We start from the raw sequence: 12,295 nt of genomic DNA on the forward strand, positions 1-12,295 counted from the left end.
CCGTTCTTGGAGGTTTTTTGGAGCTGCAACCAAAGATTATTTGTAATTTCAAAACACTGTGAACTCCTTTTGCAATGTAGCGGATTAGTTTTAATGCATAAAAAATGTGTTTTAAAATGTTAAATATTTGGTTAAATTATCATCACAAGTCTCCAAAGCCCAAGGCAATGTATCCCATTAACTTGTGTTGTCCCGCAAAACAGTCCAAAAACACAGAACTCTATCCCCGAGCAGTTTGAACCCTCAGTGGGAAGGAAGTCAGTGCAAAGTGTGTCCAACCTTCACACTCGGTCGTCATGTTGTTCAGCCTTTCAGAAACAGAGTCCATCACTCCATATGATGGCTGCAGCCCACAGAGAACCTGCGGCGCCATCTGGGAGCCTTGCCAAAAGGAATATCCATCCACAGGGGTGAGTGTGTGTGTGTGTGTGAGTGTGAATGGCTGTGTCTGAGGCCATGTTGCCTACTGAGACAATCAAATCCACGGTGACAGCAAGTGGGCAACACAAAGAGGCATTCTTCCCTCACAATCCAGCTACTTTCGGGCTGTCAAAGAGTCAAAAGACAAGGGCTGCAGACAAAGAGAACTCCCCGGGATACTAGAGATGGAGAAAAAATAAGCTCGGGAAAAGCCGATTTAGTTTGCCAGAAAAACCTGCGGCATACCTGAGCCAGAAAATTAAAAGCGATTCGGTCCCACACCGTGGGATTGCACATTTGTTCCAACTTTTAAGTCCTCGACATATGGCTAAGTTGATTTGCTACTAAAAAACAAGAGAAAAAGGGGAAAGAACTTGATGTGAATTGCATCTACCATTCCTCCTTTTGTGTTTTGCGACTGCATCAGCGGCCGCTTTCACCACAATGTGCAAAGTGAAGCTTTCAGTGTGACGTTCAGTGAAGATGTCTGGGCCGACAGGGCAGCACCGGGCTCGTAGCCAGCGCCTTACAAATTTACACAGCTCATTTTATAGAGCGGGCGTAGAGCCTGAAATCCATGCCACATACTCAAACATCACACACATAAACGCTGCCCAGGATCCAGCCGAAGCTCAACATAAACAGACGGTGAAACGTTCAATCCATGTCCGGCCTTGACACCGCTCTATTAATAGAAGAGAGGCCAACTGGTGAGTGGAGCTTCAGACGGACCACCACGACGCAGAGTGATACTGACAAACCTTTCCGACAGTATCAGCAGAAAACTAGAGATACTTTTCAATAAAAGAAACCCGCATCTCTTCATTTACTCGATTGCAGGAAGCTTGTCAGCAAAGTCAGGAGAACTTCAACAACCGCTGAGTCATGCAACAGCTCGCCCAAAGCAAAGAGACAACTACCTTTAAGATTCTGCCCTCGTACTTCCTTATGCAATTTGTACATTATGCATAAGTGCAATCATGCTGTTCAGAGTAATCACACTGATGCGGACAATAAGATTGATGCGTGTGGAGCTGAGAGCAAATGTTCTGAACAGACCGGCCTGCTCACTTTAACTGTATTATCCCCGCTACATCAGCCATATGCTCCCGTTTCCTCCTCAATCTGTTATCATCACACTCCACTTTTATCTGATTGGACATAAACTCTAAATGTAAAAGGCTTCATTACAGTGTATGCAAAGTGGGTATGAATTGCGTTGAATAAAGCTCGTTTTGCAAAGCTTTTTATAAGTCAAGGGTTTGATGCAGAGTGGTACACAGGAGCAGAAATGCAGTTATGTAAGCGGGGGACAGACATATTTATATTAATTTGTGCTGAGAGCCTTTCATTACACAGATAACCCTCTGAGAACCTTGCAGTAGTTAATTAAAGTTATTTTTCAGAAAATACAGAAATGCCCATTGCAACCATTTGTTCACCAGTGGAGAATTGAGCAAGGTTTTTAAAAATCCATTTTAACTTAAACCACATTGTGTCTAAAGAGACAGGGCTTGAAAGTATGCAGACATTTTTTCACTAAGTGCACAATTTATCAACATTTCCCCTGACGTGAAGCTACTCTGCCCACATTTCAGAGAGTTGTTTTCTACACAACATAAGAGACGGCTGCTGTTTGGAATTTGTAAAGCTCAGATGCTGATCAATTCCTCATTGAAGATTTCATCTCCTCTGTTTTTAGCCCCACTTGCTGGCAATTTGTCTTGGTCTGTCAGTCAGTCTGCCAGTCAGTCAGTCGACCACTTCTTAACAAATACTGGATGGATTACTATGACGATTTCTACAGACATTGATGTCCAAAAATGGTCATGGAATAGCTTTGTTTACCCATTTTACATTAGGCGCTTTCACACCGGAGTACTTTTACCCGTACTTTTCCCGTTTAGTTCCGTTAGTGCCTGGAATTATGCGTTGACACCAAAAAAAGAACTTAGTTCAGAGAACTTTTACCCCCATTTTTAGTGCCATAAGTTATAAGAATAACTTATGGCAACACAAAAAATAACATGGGAGCGGTGGAGTGATGAGGAGGTGTCGGCGTTCTGGAGATTTACTTGGAAGGCCAGTCCCCAACTCCGGGGACTTCCGGCAGGGGACTTCGGGTGGCAGTATACGCCGTGAAGTGGTTTGCGGCCTGCCAGTAAACCCAAAGCAGAAGAAGAAGAAGAAGTGACGTCAGCGGCTTCATTTGCGTAATCTTCCCTCAGGGAACTTATTCCGGTGTGAACGCGATCTGCTCTTAGTTCCATGGGGGTACTAAGTGCTGGGAACTAAGTACGGCAAAGTACTTGGTGTGAAAGCGGCTATAATATTTTCCAATTTTAATAAGGACGTCTTTCATTTTCTTATGTTAATTAAGTTCTTGTACAGCTGCATGTGTAAGGGAAAGGTTTACAAGTTTTTAATGTATGTATAATGTTGGTATTGGCACAAAAATTCCATTTGGCAACCAGTTACACATTTTGTTAAATATACCCGGACCAATTCTGCAAAAGCTGAAACTCTTGTTGCCCTTCAGGACACACCTACGTCAGTGATGAAAAAGTAGGTGTTTTCTACAAACTGTCAGCAATACATTACCTCATATTCTGACATAACACTTCAGCAACAAAAAACAACGCAATTGGGTCATGCAAGTATTTAAAAAGTGCTTGTTTCTGCGGTTCTGAAAACATGCTGGACAATGTGAGAATCTGATCTCGGCTTAATGGATTTGCACAATCAATTCTGTGCTGGATCCTGAGCAGACAAATGCCTCCGGCTGTCTGAGGAACAATGTCCTGGAGACTGCTTGGTCAGGGGGAAGAGAGGTCGAGTGAGAGCCAAAATCTTACACAAAAACAACCGTTTCTTTTAGAGACAAGCCCAAAATGGAGCCTCGCAAACAACCCTAACTAATGTCCTTGAAACCAAAATGTAGTGTTGCTATCTGATGATATTAGAAGCAAAGTCTTATGATGCTTTTTGATTTAAAAAAACCATGTCATGGGACGGGTCACACACAGTGATCACATTGTTTTCGTGGGGGTGAGGGGCTGAGGGCTGCATTTGGGAGTGTTCTCCATCTTGACATCTAACCAATTTCCAACCCTTCAATTACATCACATCATACTTTTGCTGTTCAAAAATATGATACTCTCTTGAGTTGCCATTGGAAGTCAATAAACCTACCTTGCTAAAACGTTGTTGATATTCATATTTAATGAAAAACATTCCCATCCAGCCTCGTCAATCACCATTCAAACTCCTTAACCCCTATAATGCAAGCTATTAATGATTTGCTAAAGTGTAAACACCGCACAGTGTTTCTGGAAAGCGCACATACCTAGGATAACTATTCCAAGCCCCCGAGCTCTTCCCAACCCAGACGAGGTGTGCATTCCTGGCCGGCTATCCAATACTGTCAAAGGATTCTGAAATTTCATCCTTTTCAACCCCCTCCCTCTTCTCCCCGCCGACACTCCTGCCACAGTTTGCCTCCGAACCGTTCTCTCTGCTCTCCTCACACAACTGTCTTTGTGTTCAAAAGCCTCAACACATGAATGAATACACACAGTCCTCATGCGTTTCAACACGGACAAGTAAACCTGCAAGGTGTCCGCTGCCAGCCAAGAGCGGATTTTGTACATGGATCAAAATTCAGCAGATTTCTGGTGACAAAAAGGCAGCAGTGTGAGCTGGGTGGAAGAGATGGCATATCATACTAATAGAATTTGGGATGTCGTGATTCCAGAAAGGCATAAGTCTGCCTCAATAGTCAAAACAAATACATGTCCTTCAACTGGTTTTTAGGGCAAACAAGCCATCATTTCGTTTTTGATATGCTTTTTGCCAAAACAAGATATTACAAGACTACATTGGAAGTGATACCAGAATGAGGGGAGCCCTATTGGTACAATCGGGTACTACATGTACTGTAGAAAATCAGTTTTGGCATGGACTTGAAACTGAAGAATATACTATGGTGATATCCTTTAATAGCATAGCGCTAAAACAACGAGTACATCACCAATAACACTTCAATGAAAAGACCTAAAAACCAAATATGTTCGACCAGATTCTTACTATAAGCAATGGGATCCAAAATATGCAAGAAAAATAAGAAAAAAAGGGCCAGAGTTTGAACCGTTTGGATGTTTCACAGGGGACATTTCTGCCTTGCTTTTCTCAATGCTACGAAGTTGGATCTCTCACTTGTAAATAAGTGATGTCACATGTTTACAATCAATCAATCAGAGCACAGTATTATTTGAATCAAAATGTAATGACAGATGTGCAAGTGTTTGCTTTTGTTGCCAAGGCACTGTCAATCAAATGTGATCAATCCACACCCACAAAGTCTTTGTAAAGCAGATTAGCTGAGTTTTAAAAAGGGACAAACTATACATAAATAATACCTAAATATCTTGTTTCCAATACTTAAATCATGCAACAATCATTTACAGATTCTAGTTACTTAAAATACTTTATTTGCTGCTTTTTTTCTCTAATTGTAAATAGGCTACTTTCCGGTTTTGGACTACAAATTAGACGAGATCATCAATTTCAAGCCAAACCTTGGATTCTAGGAACGTGCGATGGGTATTTTTCCATATGTTATTGTATTTTAGAGACCAAACATTTTTCAGGGAGGATTTGTCAAAGGATCTCAGGCGCCATCACATATGAGCTTTAATTTATTTGAGTGGGGTATAACAATAATATGAATGACTTATGTATGCCCACACAAGCGTGTAGGCACATCAACACAACCCTCACAGACACACACACACACACAGACACAGACACACACACCAACCATCCGCCTGTGGTGTGGAGACTGAGGCTGGCCGAAGATTGCTGAGTCATCGTTGCAGCCGCACCAGTACTGCTGTTTCTTCTCATCTGCTCCACTGGAGTCGATGCGTCACACTGGGAGCCTTTTTTTGTTCCTAAAACGTGGCCCTAATCTGCAGAGAGTTTTCCACAGCCGTGCACCACATGAAAGGCACGGGCCGCTTTCATTTAGCGTCCCTTAACCCCAATAAGCAGGGCCGCCCAATGTGTGACAGTCACAAAGTCAACATAAAGAAGAAAACCCACAAAGCTCCCTTGCATACTCAATAAAAAACGTCTTAGTTGGGTTTATTGAAACTGAAATGCGTCCTAATTTGAATTTTGATCAAAATCAGACAAAGGGAGACTTTAAACACAGTTTAATTGACCGTTTTCCACTAATCTCACTTTCTCAAAGGTTTTTTTTCACATTATAATGATTAGATCTCAAAATATTGCTGTAAATTGGTAATGTCATGATGTCTTGGTAAATGACCTTTAAAAAGCCAAACAATATTCATGTTCACTCAAGGCTATTCGACCCGATTTAATCCTGCTTCTTTTTTTGATTAACGTCACTACTCATCTAAATTATCTACATTTGTTTCGAACAAAGATGATGTTTTACAAAGTCATGTTTGATGTAGTTGCCAGAAAATGAAAAAAAATTCAATCGTTTTGTCGAAAATCTGGACCGCAGTATCAATTTCTTCCGCTGACACGCTATGGGAATAAAACACTGCCAAGTAACTTCAAATCTCTTTCACAAATGTAAGCCCCGGCCATTCATCATTACTGAAGTCTGTGCCCTTTACAAAGAAACACAAACTTGTCCAGCTGCAATTCTAGCCTCACTCATATTCGGCCCAACAGCAGATCAACATAAGGTCACACCTAGACTAAAAGGCAGCTTTGTCTAATCAGCAAAAAAAAACCTGTTGCCTTTAGTTTGACCCACATGCCTGGGTTAAATCCACCTATTTGAAGCCAGCTCTTTTGTCCAGAAGGGAGAAAGTGAGGCATGTTGGATGGCAGGATGCTAGTTGTTTAAAATGTATTCAAACTGGAGGATTCCAGTCAAAATGCGGCAGTGGCCTTTGATAAAGGGAATACAGAGATTAATTAAACAGAGGAATGTGCTTTGGTTCTGTCTACAGATACAATCCTTGACGGCACAATACAAGTGTCAAACCCTTCAGATAGTACAGTACAATGCAAGTAAGGGTATCAAGTGTATTGTCGGAACAAGACATCAGCTTGTTCTGGTAGACTTGAAGCAGAGGAAAGGTGAAACTGCTTTTTATCCGGATCATGACCTTCGCTGGAAGGCGTCTGCCAAGATAATTCAACACATTACTTTTTGTAATATATGAAATGAAAACACATTCTAGTGAAGCTGGGGGATATGGATGTAATCAATACAACAGGTTGGTTTTCCATTAACTATTAAGGCTGCAACTAAGGACTATTCAATATAAATTTCATGCAAGTTCTACTAAAAATGTCCATTCTATGTTACTGTAGGCAAAGGTGACATCTTAAAATGCCATTTTATCTAACATATGGTCCATAAATCCAACAATATTCACTTGGCTATCACCAGAGATTGAGAAAACTAAAATAGATTTCCATTTGAGAAGCTGGAACCATCCCATGTTTGTGTGCATTGTGGCATTACAAAGGAAAGTCTAAGACAAATTGTTGATTGAAAGTTATAAAACCCAGCGCTGGGCAGAAATACACACAAATGTGCCCGATTGAAGGCCTTGAACCAAACCATGGTTAATAGGTATAATTGCATATACATCTGCATGTGTTACACAGTGTGCAAGGCAGCCTATTTGCACCTTTTGAGATAAAACATAGCTTTAAAAGCTCTGGTTGTCTGTGGTTGCAGACATACAGATGTCAAAGATCAGGTTGCACAGAGTGGACGTAAAACCCGTGTCTGAACCAGTTTCAATGTATTAGCACAAGCCGGGTGATTACTATCAACAAACACACTTGTTTGTCTTTGACTCGGCTAAAGAATTTGACGGGGCCTCTTGCATTCACTCACTAGCTAACATTTAAAATCACAGCTGGAAGGAAGTTGGGTGGGGGGTTAAAAGCCCCCCCAAAATCTGTGTCAAACAAGGCCCTTAACTCAATGAAACTTGTATAACTTTTATTGAGTAAAGTACAGGCCAGAATATGCTCAATCGAAATGAGGTATGCACCCCTCTGTGAATGTTTATCCCTGCTGTAAATGAAAGGTCATAAAGTGGGAATGATAATTAAGTTTTACACCCTTCATTTTTCTTTTATTCTCTAAATGTCACTGCCAGATACAGCCGATAATCTTCCTGGAAGCAGATAGCATCTAGAACAGTAGACAAGTCATGTGGATTATTTGTGTACAATGGTGCTTTTACACCTGAGATGGCGATAAGGCATCTGCCGAAGAGATTATTTGGCTCGTAAACAAAACAGGCTGCGGTGATAAGCATGGTGTCTTTGTTGTCCGCAGATTTAGAGCTGGAGGTTTTGCCAGAAAACTTGTTTCATGATGCGAAGATGAGCAAATGTGACTGTCAAAAAAGGCCCCGGACACTAAGCGTGACACAGATCAGAGCTGAAGTGAGAACCAGCTGGGTTCAGTGTCTGGTTCTGTCCCTACGATAACCTGCCTTTTATCTGAGAGGGTCAAACTGAAGTCAGAGACATCGGTAGAAGCCACTTGATTACAAGCAGATGACAAGAGGAGCGCTTACTTCCTGGGAACAAGTGTGTTTTAGAAAAAAAAAGTTGGTTTGTTGAGCTATTAAAAATTATTTACCTTGCTGAACGTTTGACCTACTTCCCCCCCCCCCCTGTGTGTGATGTTGAACTGGTGGAATAAGCACCGCCAGATGGCCAGACAAGAAGTGTGAGTGTGTGGGTTCAGTGCTGCATTCCAGCCTGCGTTGCATAGCCTGCATGACCTATACACTGTAGACAAGTCGTGCAAGGAAACCACATACACACATGCTCACGTGCAGCTCTGTTCAAAGCCTCTGCCTACAATAACAGTTCATCTTGATCATGTTACATGTCCGGGCACGGTGCACGAAGTCCACAAGTCGACTGTACTTCAGTTTCACATGTGCACTTCATCTCTCTTCAGTGCAGTGAACCGGGTCCCTCAGTGAGTCAGTCGCAGTTCAAAGAGTATTTTGCTCATGAGTCTCCGGCCACCTGAGCCTCGGCTGCAACTTTAAAAATATCTGACCTTTCTCGGAGCGGAAGCCAAGCGGAGAGACAGTCCCACCCAGCATGCCACACCGGGGGGGGGAAAACCAACAAAACCGTGACATCAAATAAGTGGAGGGGCTGCTGAGGCGGAGCTATGCAATGAGTGTGAGCAGTCAAAATAGGGGGGGGGGAGGGGTGCATCAGGGTCAGGAGGTGGAGAGGGAAGGGAGGGGGAGGGGTTGGCTTTGCATTTTACATTTCTAGGCAAACCGGATTCCTAGATTTCAAACACTACCTGGAACCTGGTGTTGTGGGAACACATTGGAACGCCCTTATTGTAGATTAATAAGCCTGTTCAACAACTATGTGAAATTGAAAGCCAATATTATGCAGGTTTTAATTCCTAACAAATGATACTGCAGGTGATTTCCAGCAGGGATGCAACAATAAATTGCTTTTATTAGCAATTCAACAGATAATTGTTGTAATTGTTTCAATCAATCATTCAGGTAATGAGGAGAAGGAATGAAAAAAAAGGTGGTAGCGTCTGCAAAATGCTTGTTTTGTCCAACCAACAGTTTAAAAAAAAAGACGGATATTCAGTTAATGATATAAAACAAAAAAATAATAATCCTCTTTTTGGCACTTTCACTTGACATCTGCCTCAAATAACAGATTACCAAATTGTTGTCTATTAATTCTCCATGAATCGACTCTTCATCAGTTCATGGATTAGTTGCTCCTCTGTCTCAAAGTGTGCTACAGTGAAATCCTCTGGCAGTAACTGATAGCGAGGAGCAAGAAATAAAGAAGATGTCAGTATGTGTCTGTGTGTACTTGTTGCTCCTTACCTCTTGAAAGCCTCCGTGGGGTTCCTCTCACACTCCCCGGGCTGCAGAGTGCTCTGCACAGCTGGGTCGCGCACCTTCTCCTCGAACCCCGGCAGCACCCCGCTGCGGCAGATCTGAGCCACCAGACCTCGGATGAACCCGCCGATGCACAGCGTGTCCGAGTCGTCCGCACGGCAGAAGTGGTAGGCCAGAGTCTGCTGCTGCATCCCCCGCTGGGTGCCCTGCGTCGACGAGGGCCACAACAGCTCCGTGCCGAGTGCCGTTTTCCCGCTTCCCGGGCCCCCCACCAGCAACACCCCCCAGGAGCTACCTGACTTTGTGGATCCTGCTGTCAGGGTGCTGGGGTTGGACGCCCCCCCGCCGGGCGTCACCGGGGGCTGCTTACATGGAGTGCTGCTGGTCACTCCAATTAGGTTGTTGGTTTTCTCCTGGAGGCAATGCTGGATCTTATGGAAGACCCACTCCCGGCAGTAAAAGCGTTTCCCCTGCAGCAAACTGGTTTGGGCCATTTTGATCTAGTGCTGCTTTTCCTCCTAATCCTCCTCTTCATAGGGGTCCCTTCATTCTGAGCCTCACATGTTCAACTCCAGCAGAGGTCGGCAGTAAATCCGAACATCCATTTTGCTGACTGAAAAAGTGCCTCTCGGAAAGCAGGTCGCAGTCTATCCGTCCTTGGTGTTGATGTTAACAAGAAGCCAGAGAGCACTTGGGTTTAAAGGAAGCTGCTGCAGATGGCAGGAAAAGCAGCCTTGCTATGATGACAGAATATCTAGGTCAAAATAAAAAAAGGAAATCAAAATTGAGGCTCAAACCATAGATTTTCCACCAACTTTTTCCACAGCTTTCCCACTGGTTGAACTGAGTGCTCCTTGTTATTATGAGTGTGTTGCTTTAGCATGGCGCTGGGCATGGCAGGGCACCCGGCTCTTGAGTGCATCCACTGGCAAACTCGAGCCACCGCCGTTTGATACAATTAGCCATGGGAGCTGCTGATATATTTCCGCTGATGCATTTCAGATGCTACCGAGGGTGACCAAAGCGTGTTTCCATTACATTAACATGAAGGGGACTGCCAGCGCCAAGTCAATCTCTCCAATAACATACTAAAGCCTGGCTCTTTCCCTGGAAAACAGAGACAGAAAGGATGGCTAAATTAGGTCACATAATAAAAACACATGCTAATGCAGTATTAACCATCCAACTCAAATACATTGTTGAGATATAAGACAACATTAGAGCCAAGAATGAACAATCACTAATATTAAAAAATATGCACATTTATTAGCTTGTCCTATATAAGCTGCAACAGTTTGCACATGCTACAAAGAAGGGTTAACTCTATTCCCGCAGCTACAAATAAAAAGGTGGGTACTGCAAGTTGTTGTTTGTTGCTCTCATCCTCCACATCACTGCCTGCAACTCAATTCTTGGCAGGGGTTCGTCCAGTTTCTCTAGTCTATCCACTGATCCCCCCTTCCTTCCTATGTGGCTTTAAATCCCAAACAGTCCACATCCGTCCTGAACTGTAGAAAGGGGGGGGGGGTTCCAAACAAGAGGACCCCCTTTCCTTTCCTGCACTTACAGGTCGTTTACATGGGTGGAAGTGAAAGGTAATCCACCTAAAAAGGGTTTAATTGCTTTTAAAGTGGCAGGAATCTTAGTTTAATCCAGAGTAATGTAATATATGACAGTCTTGGATTAGGAATGGTGTTAAATGCAATGATGATGCATCTGGAAGTAGGACATGGCATAAAATCTAAGCTTGTTTTCTGATGCTTTTTTGGATAAATGCATATTTTGTATGCAACCCTTCACAGTTGTCTCTATTCTGGAGCAGATGCAAATATTACCCAGTGTCTCCAGTGAAGAAAGCACACACAGACACACACACACAGTGTTGCTGGCTACTTTGTACCGCTGCCAAATAACAAGGTTTCACACAAGCTGTGATACATTGCCACCTTTCTGTTTTTCTAAGGCGCTCCCCACCTCCAACAATAAAATACATCAAGGGTCAGCTGTGTGTGGATGCGAAAGGCGACACATTATCAATCAGAGCAGGCGACATTAATTCACCCGGGGACTGAGAAGGCAGCACAAGTCTTTTGTATGGCCGCACAAACCTCACCCATTTCAGATAGAATTTACACCTATGGGGGCTTTTAAAAAAAACGTCCACAGTAGCTATCAGTTGCATGCTTTGAGGGGGAAAACCCTAACCTGTCGTGTAACTGCAGCCAAACAAAACTACTCCTTAAACAACTTCAATTTAAGCCAATTGTGGAGCGTTTCACTGTTTTCGCTACAGTTTCAAATATCTCCCAAACGGTTTTCCTCTCACCTCTTCCCTGGTCCTCCTGCTGTTTTGTGGGGGTTGCTGTTTCCGTAGTCGACACCCTTTATGTCCACGTTGAAAGCGAAGTGTTCAGGTACATTATTAGTCCGTTTGCTCCGGTGCAATTCAAAGCCCAAATGTGTGCATTTGTGCGACGGTCATGTCTTTCTTTGAACGTCTCTTTTCTGTCGGTGTGTGCTCCTCCTGCTGCCCGACACAGCTCCACAGTGAGCCGACTGACTCTCCGCCTACAAACACTTCTGCACTGCATGCAGAGCACACACACAGCGAGCCGCGCGGTGTCTTCTGGGATATGGAGTGCTAACCTCTCCTACATAATAATATCCAATATTTCTTTAATGAGAGTTAGTGTCAAATGCACATTAGCTACACTGTTGTTTTGGCAATGGAAATGTGAAGACCCATGCTACTCCAATAATGCAACATACAGTATACGTAAGAGATACAAATAAATACAATTATAAAAAATACAAATAGAAATAAAATAGTGCAAGACAATGGAAAGAAACATGTCAGTCCAGTTTGGTTTTGCCTTGGGATTATCATGTATTTTACAAATACTTTTAATTCATAAATATAGATGCCCTCATAAAGCACATGAAGTGGTATTGCCATCTCC

At 43.0% G+C, this 12,295-nt stretch overlaps 1 protein-coding gene across 1 annotated transcript in view; it reads right to left on the minus strand.

Annotated features, from left to right (window-relative positions):
- Nucleotides 1-11,891, minus strand: part of ankrd50 (ankyrin repeat domain 50) — a 37,360-nt gene extending 25,469 nt beyond the window's left edge. The window contains exons 1-2 of the mRNA XM_034133787.1: nt 11,662-11,891; nt 9,321-10,442 (exon numbers count right to left, since the gene is read on the minus strand). Of these exons, the coding sequence (XP_033989678.1) occupies nt 9,321-9,829 (509 nt within the window). The 5' untranslated portion in view covers nt 9,830-10,442; nt 11,662-11,891. The remainder of the gene's footprint in view (nt 1-9,320; nt 10,443-11,661) is intronic.
- Nucleotides 11,892-12,295: the final 404 nt, after the last annotated feature.

This window comes from Trematomus bernacchii, unplaced genomic scaffold, assembly GCF_902827165.1.
Source record: "Trematomus bernacchii unplaced genomic scaffold, fTreBer1.1, whole genome shotgun sequence".
NCBI classification, from domain to species: domain Eukaryota; kingdom Metazoa; phylum Chordata; class Actinopteri; order Perciformes; family Nototheniidae; genus Trematomus; species Trematomus bernacchii.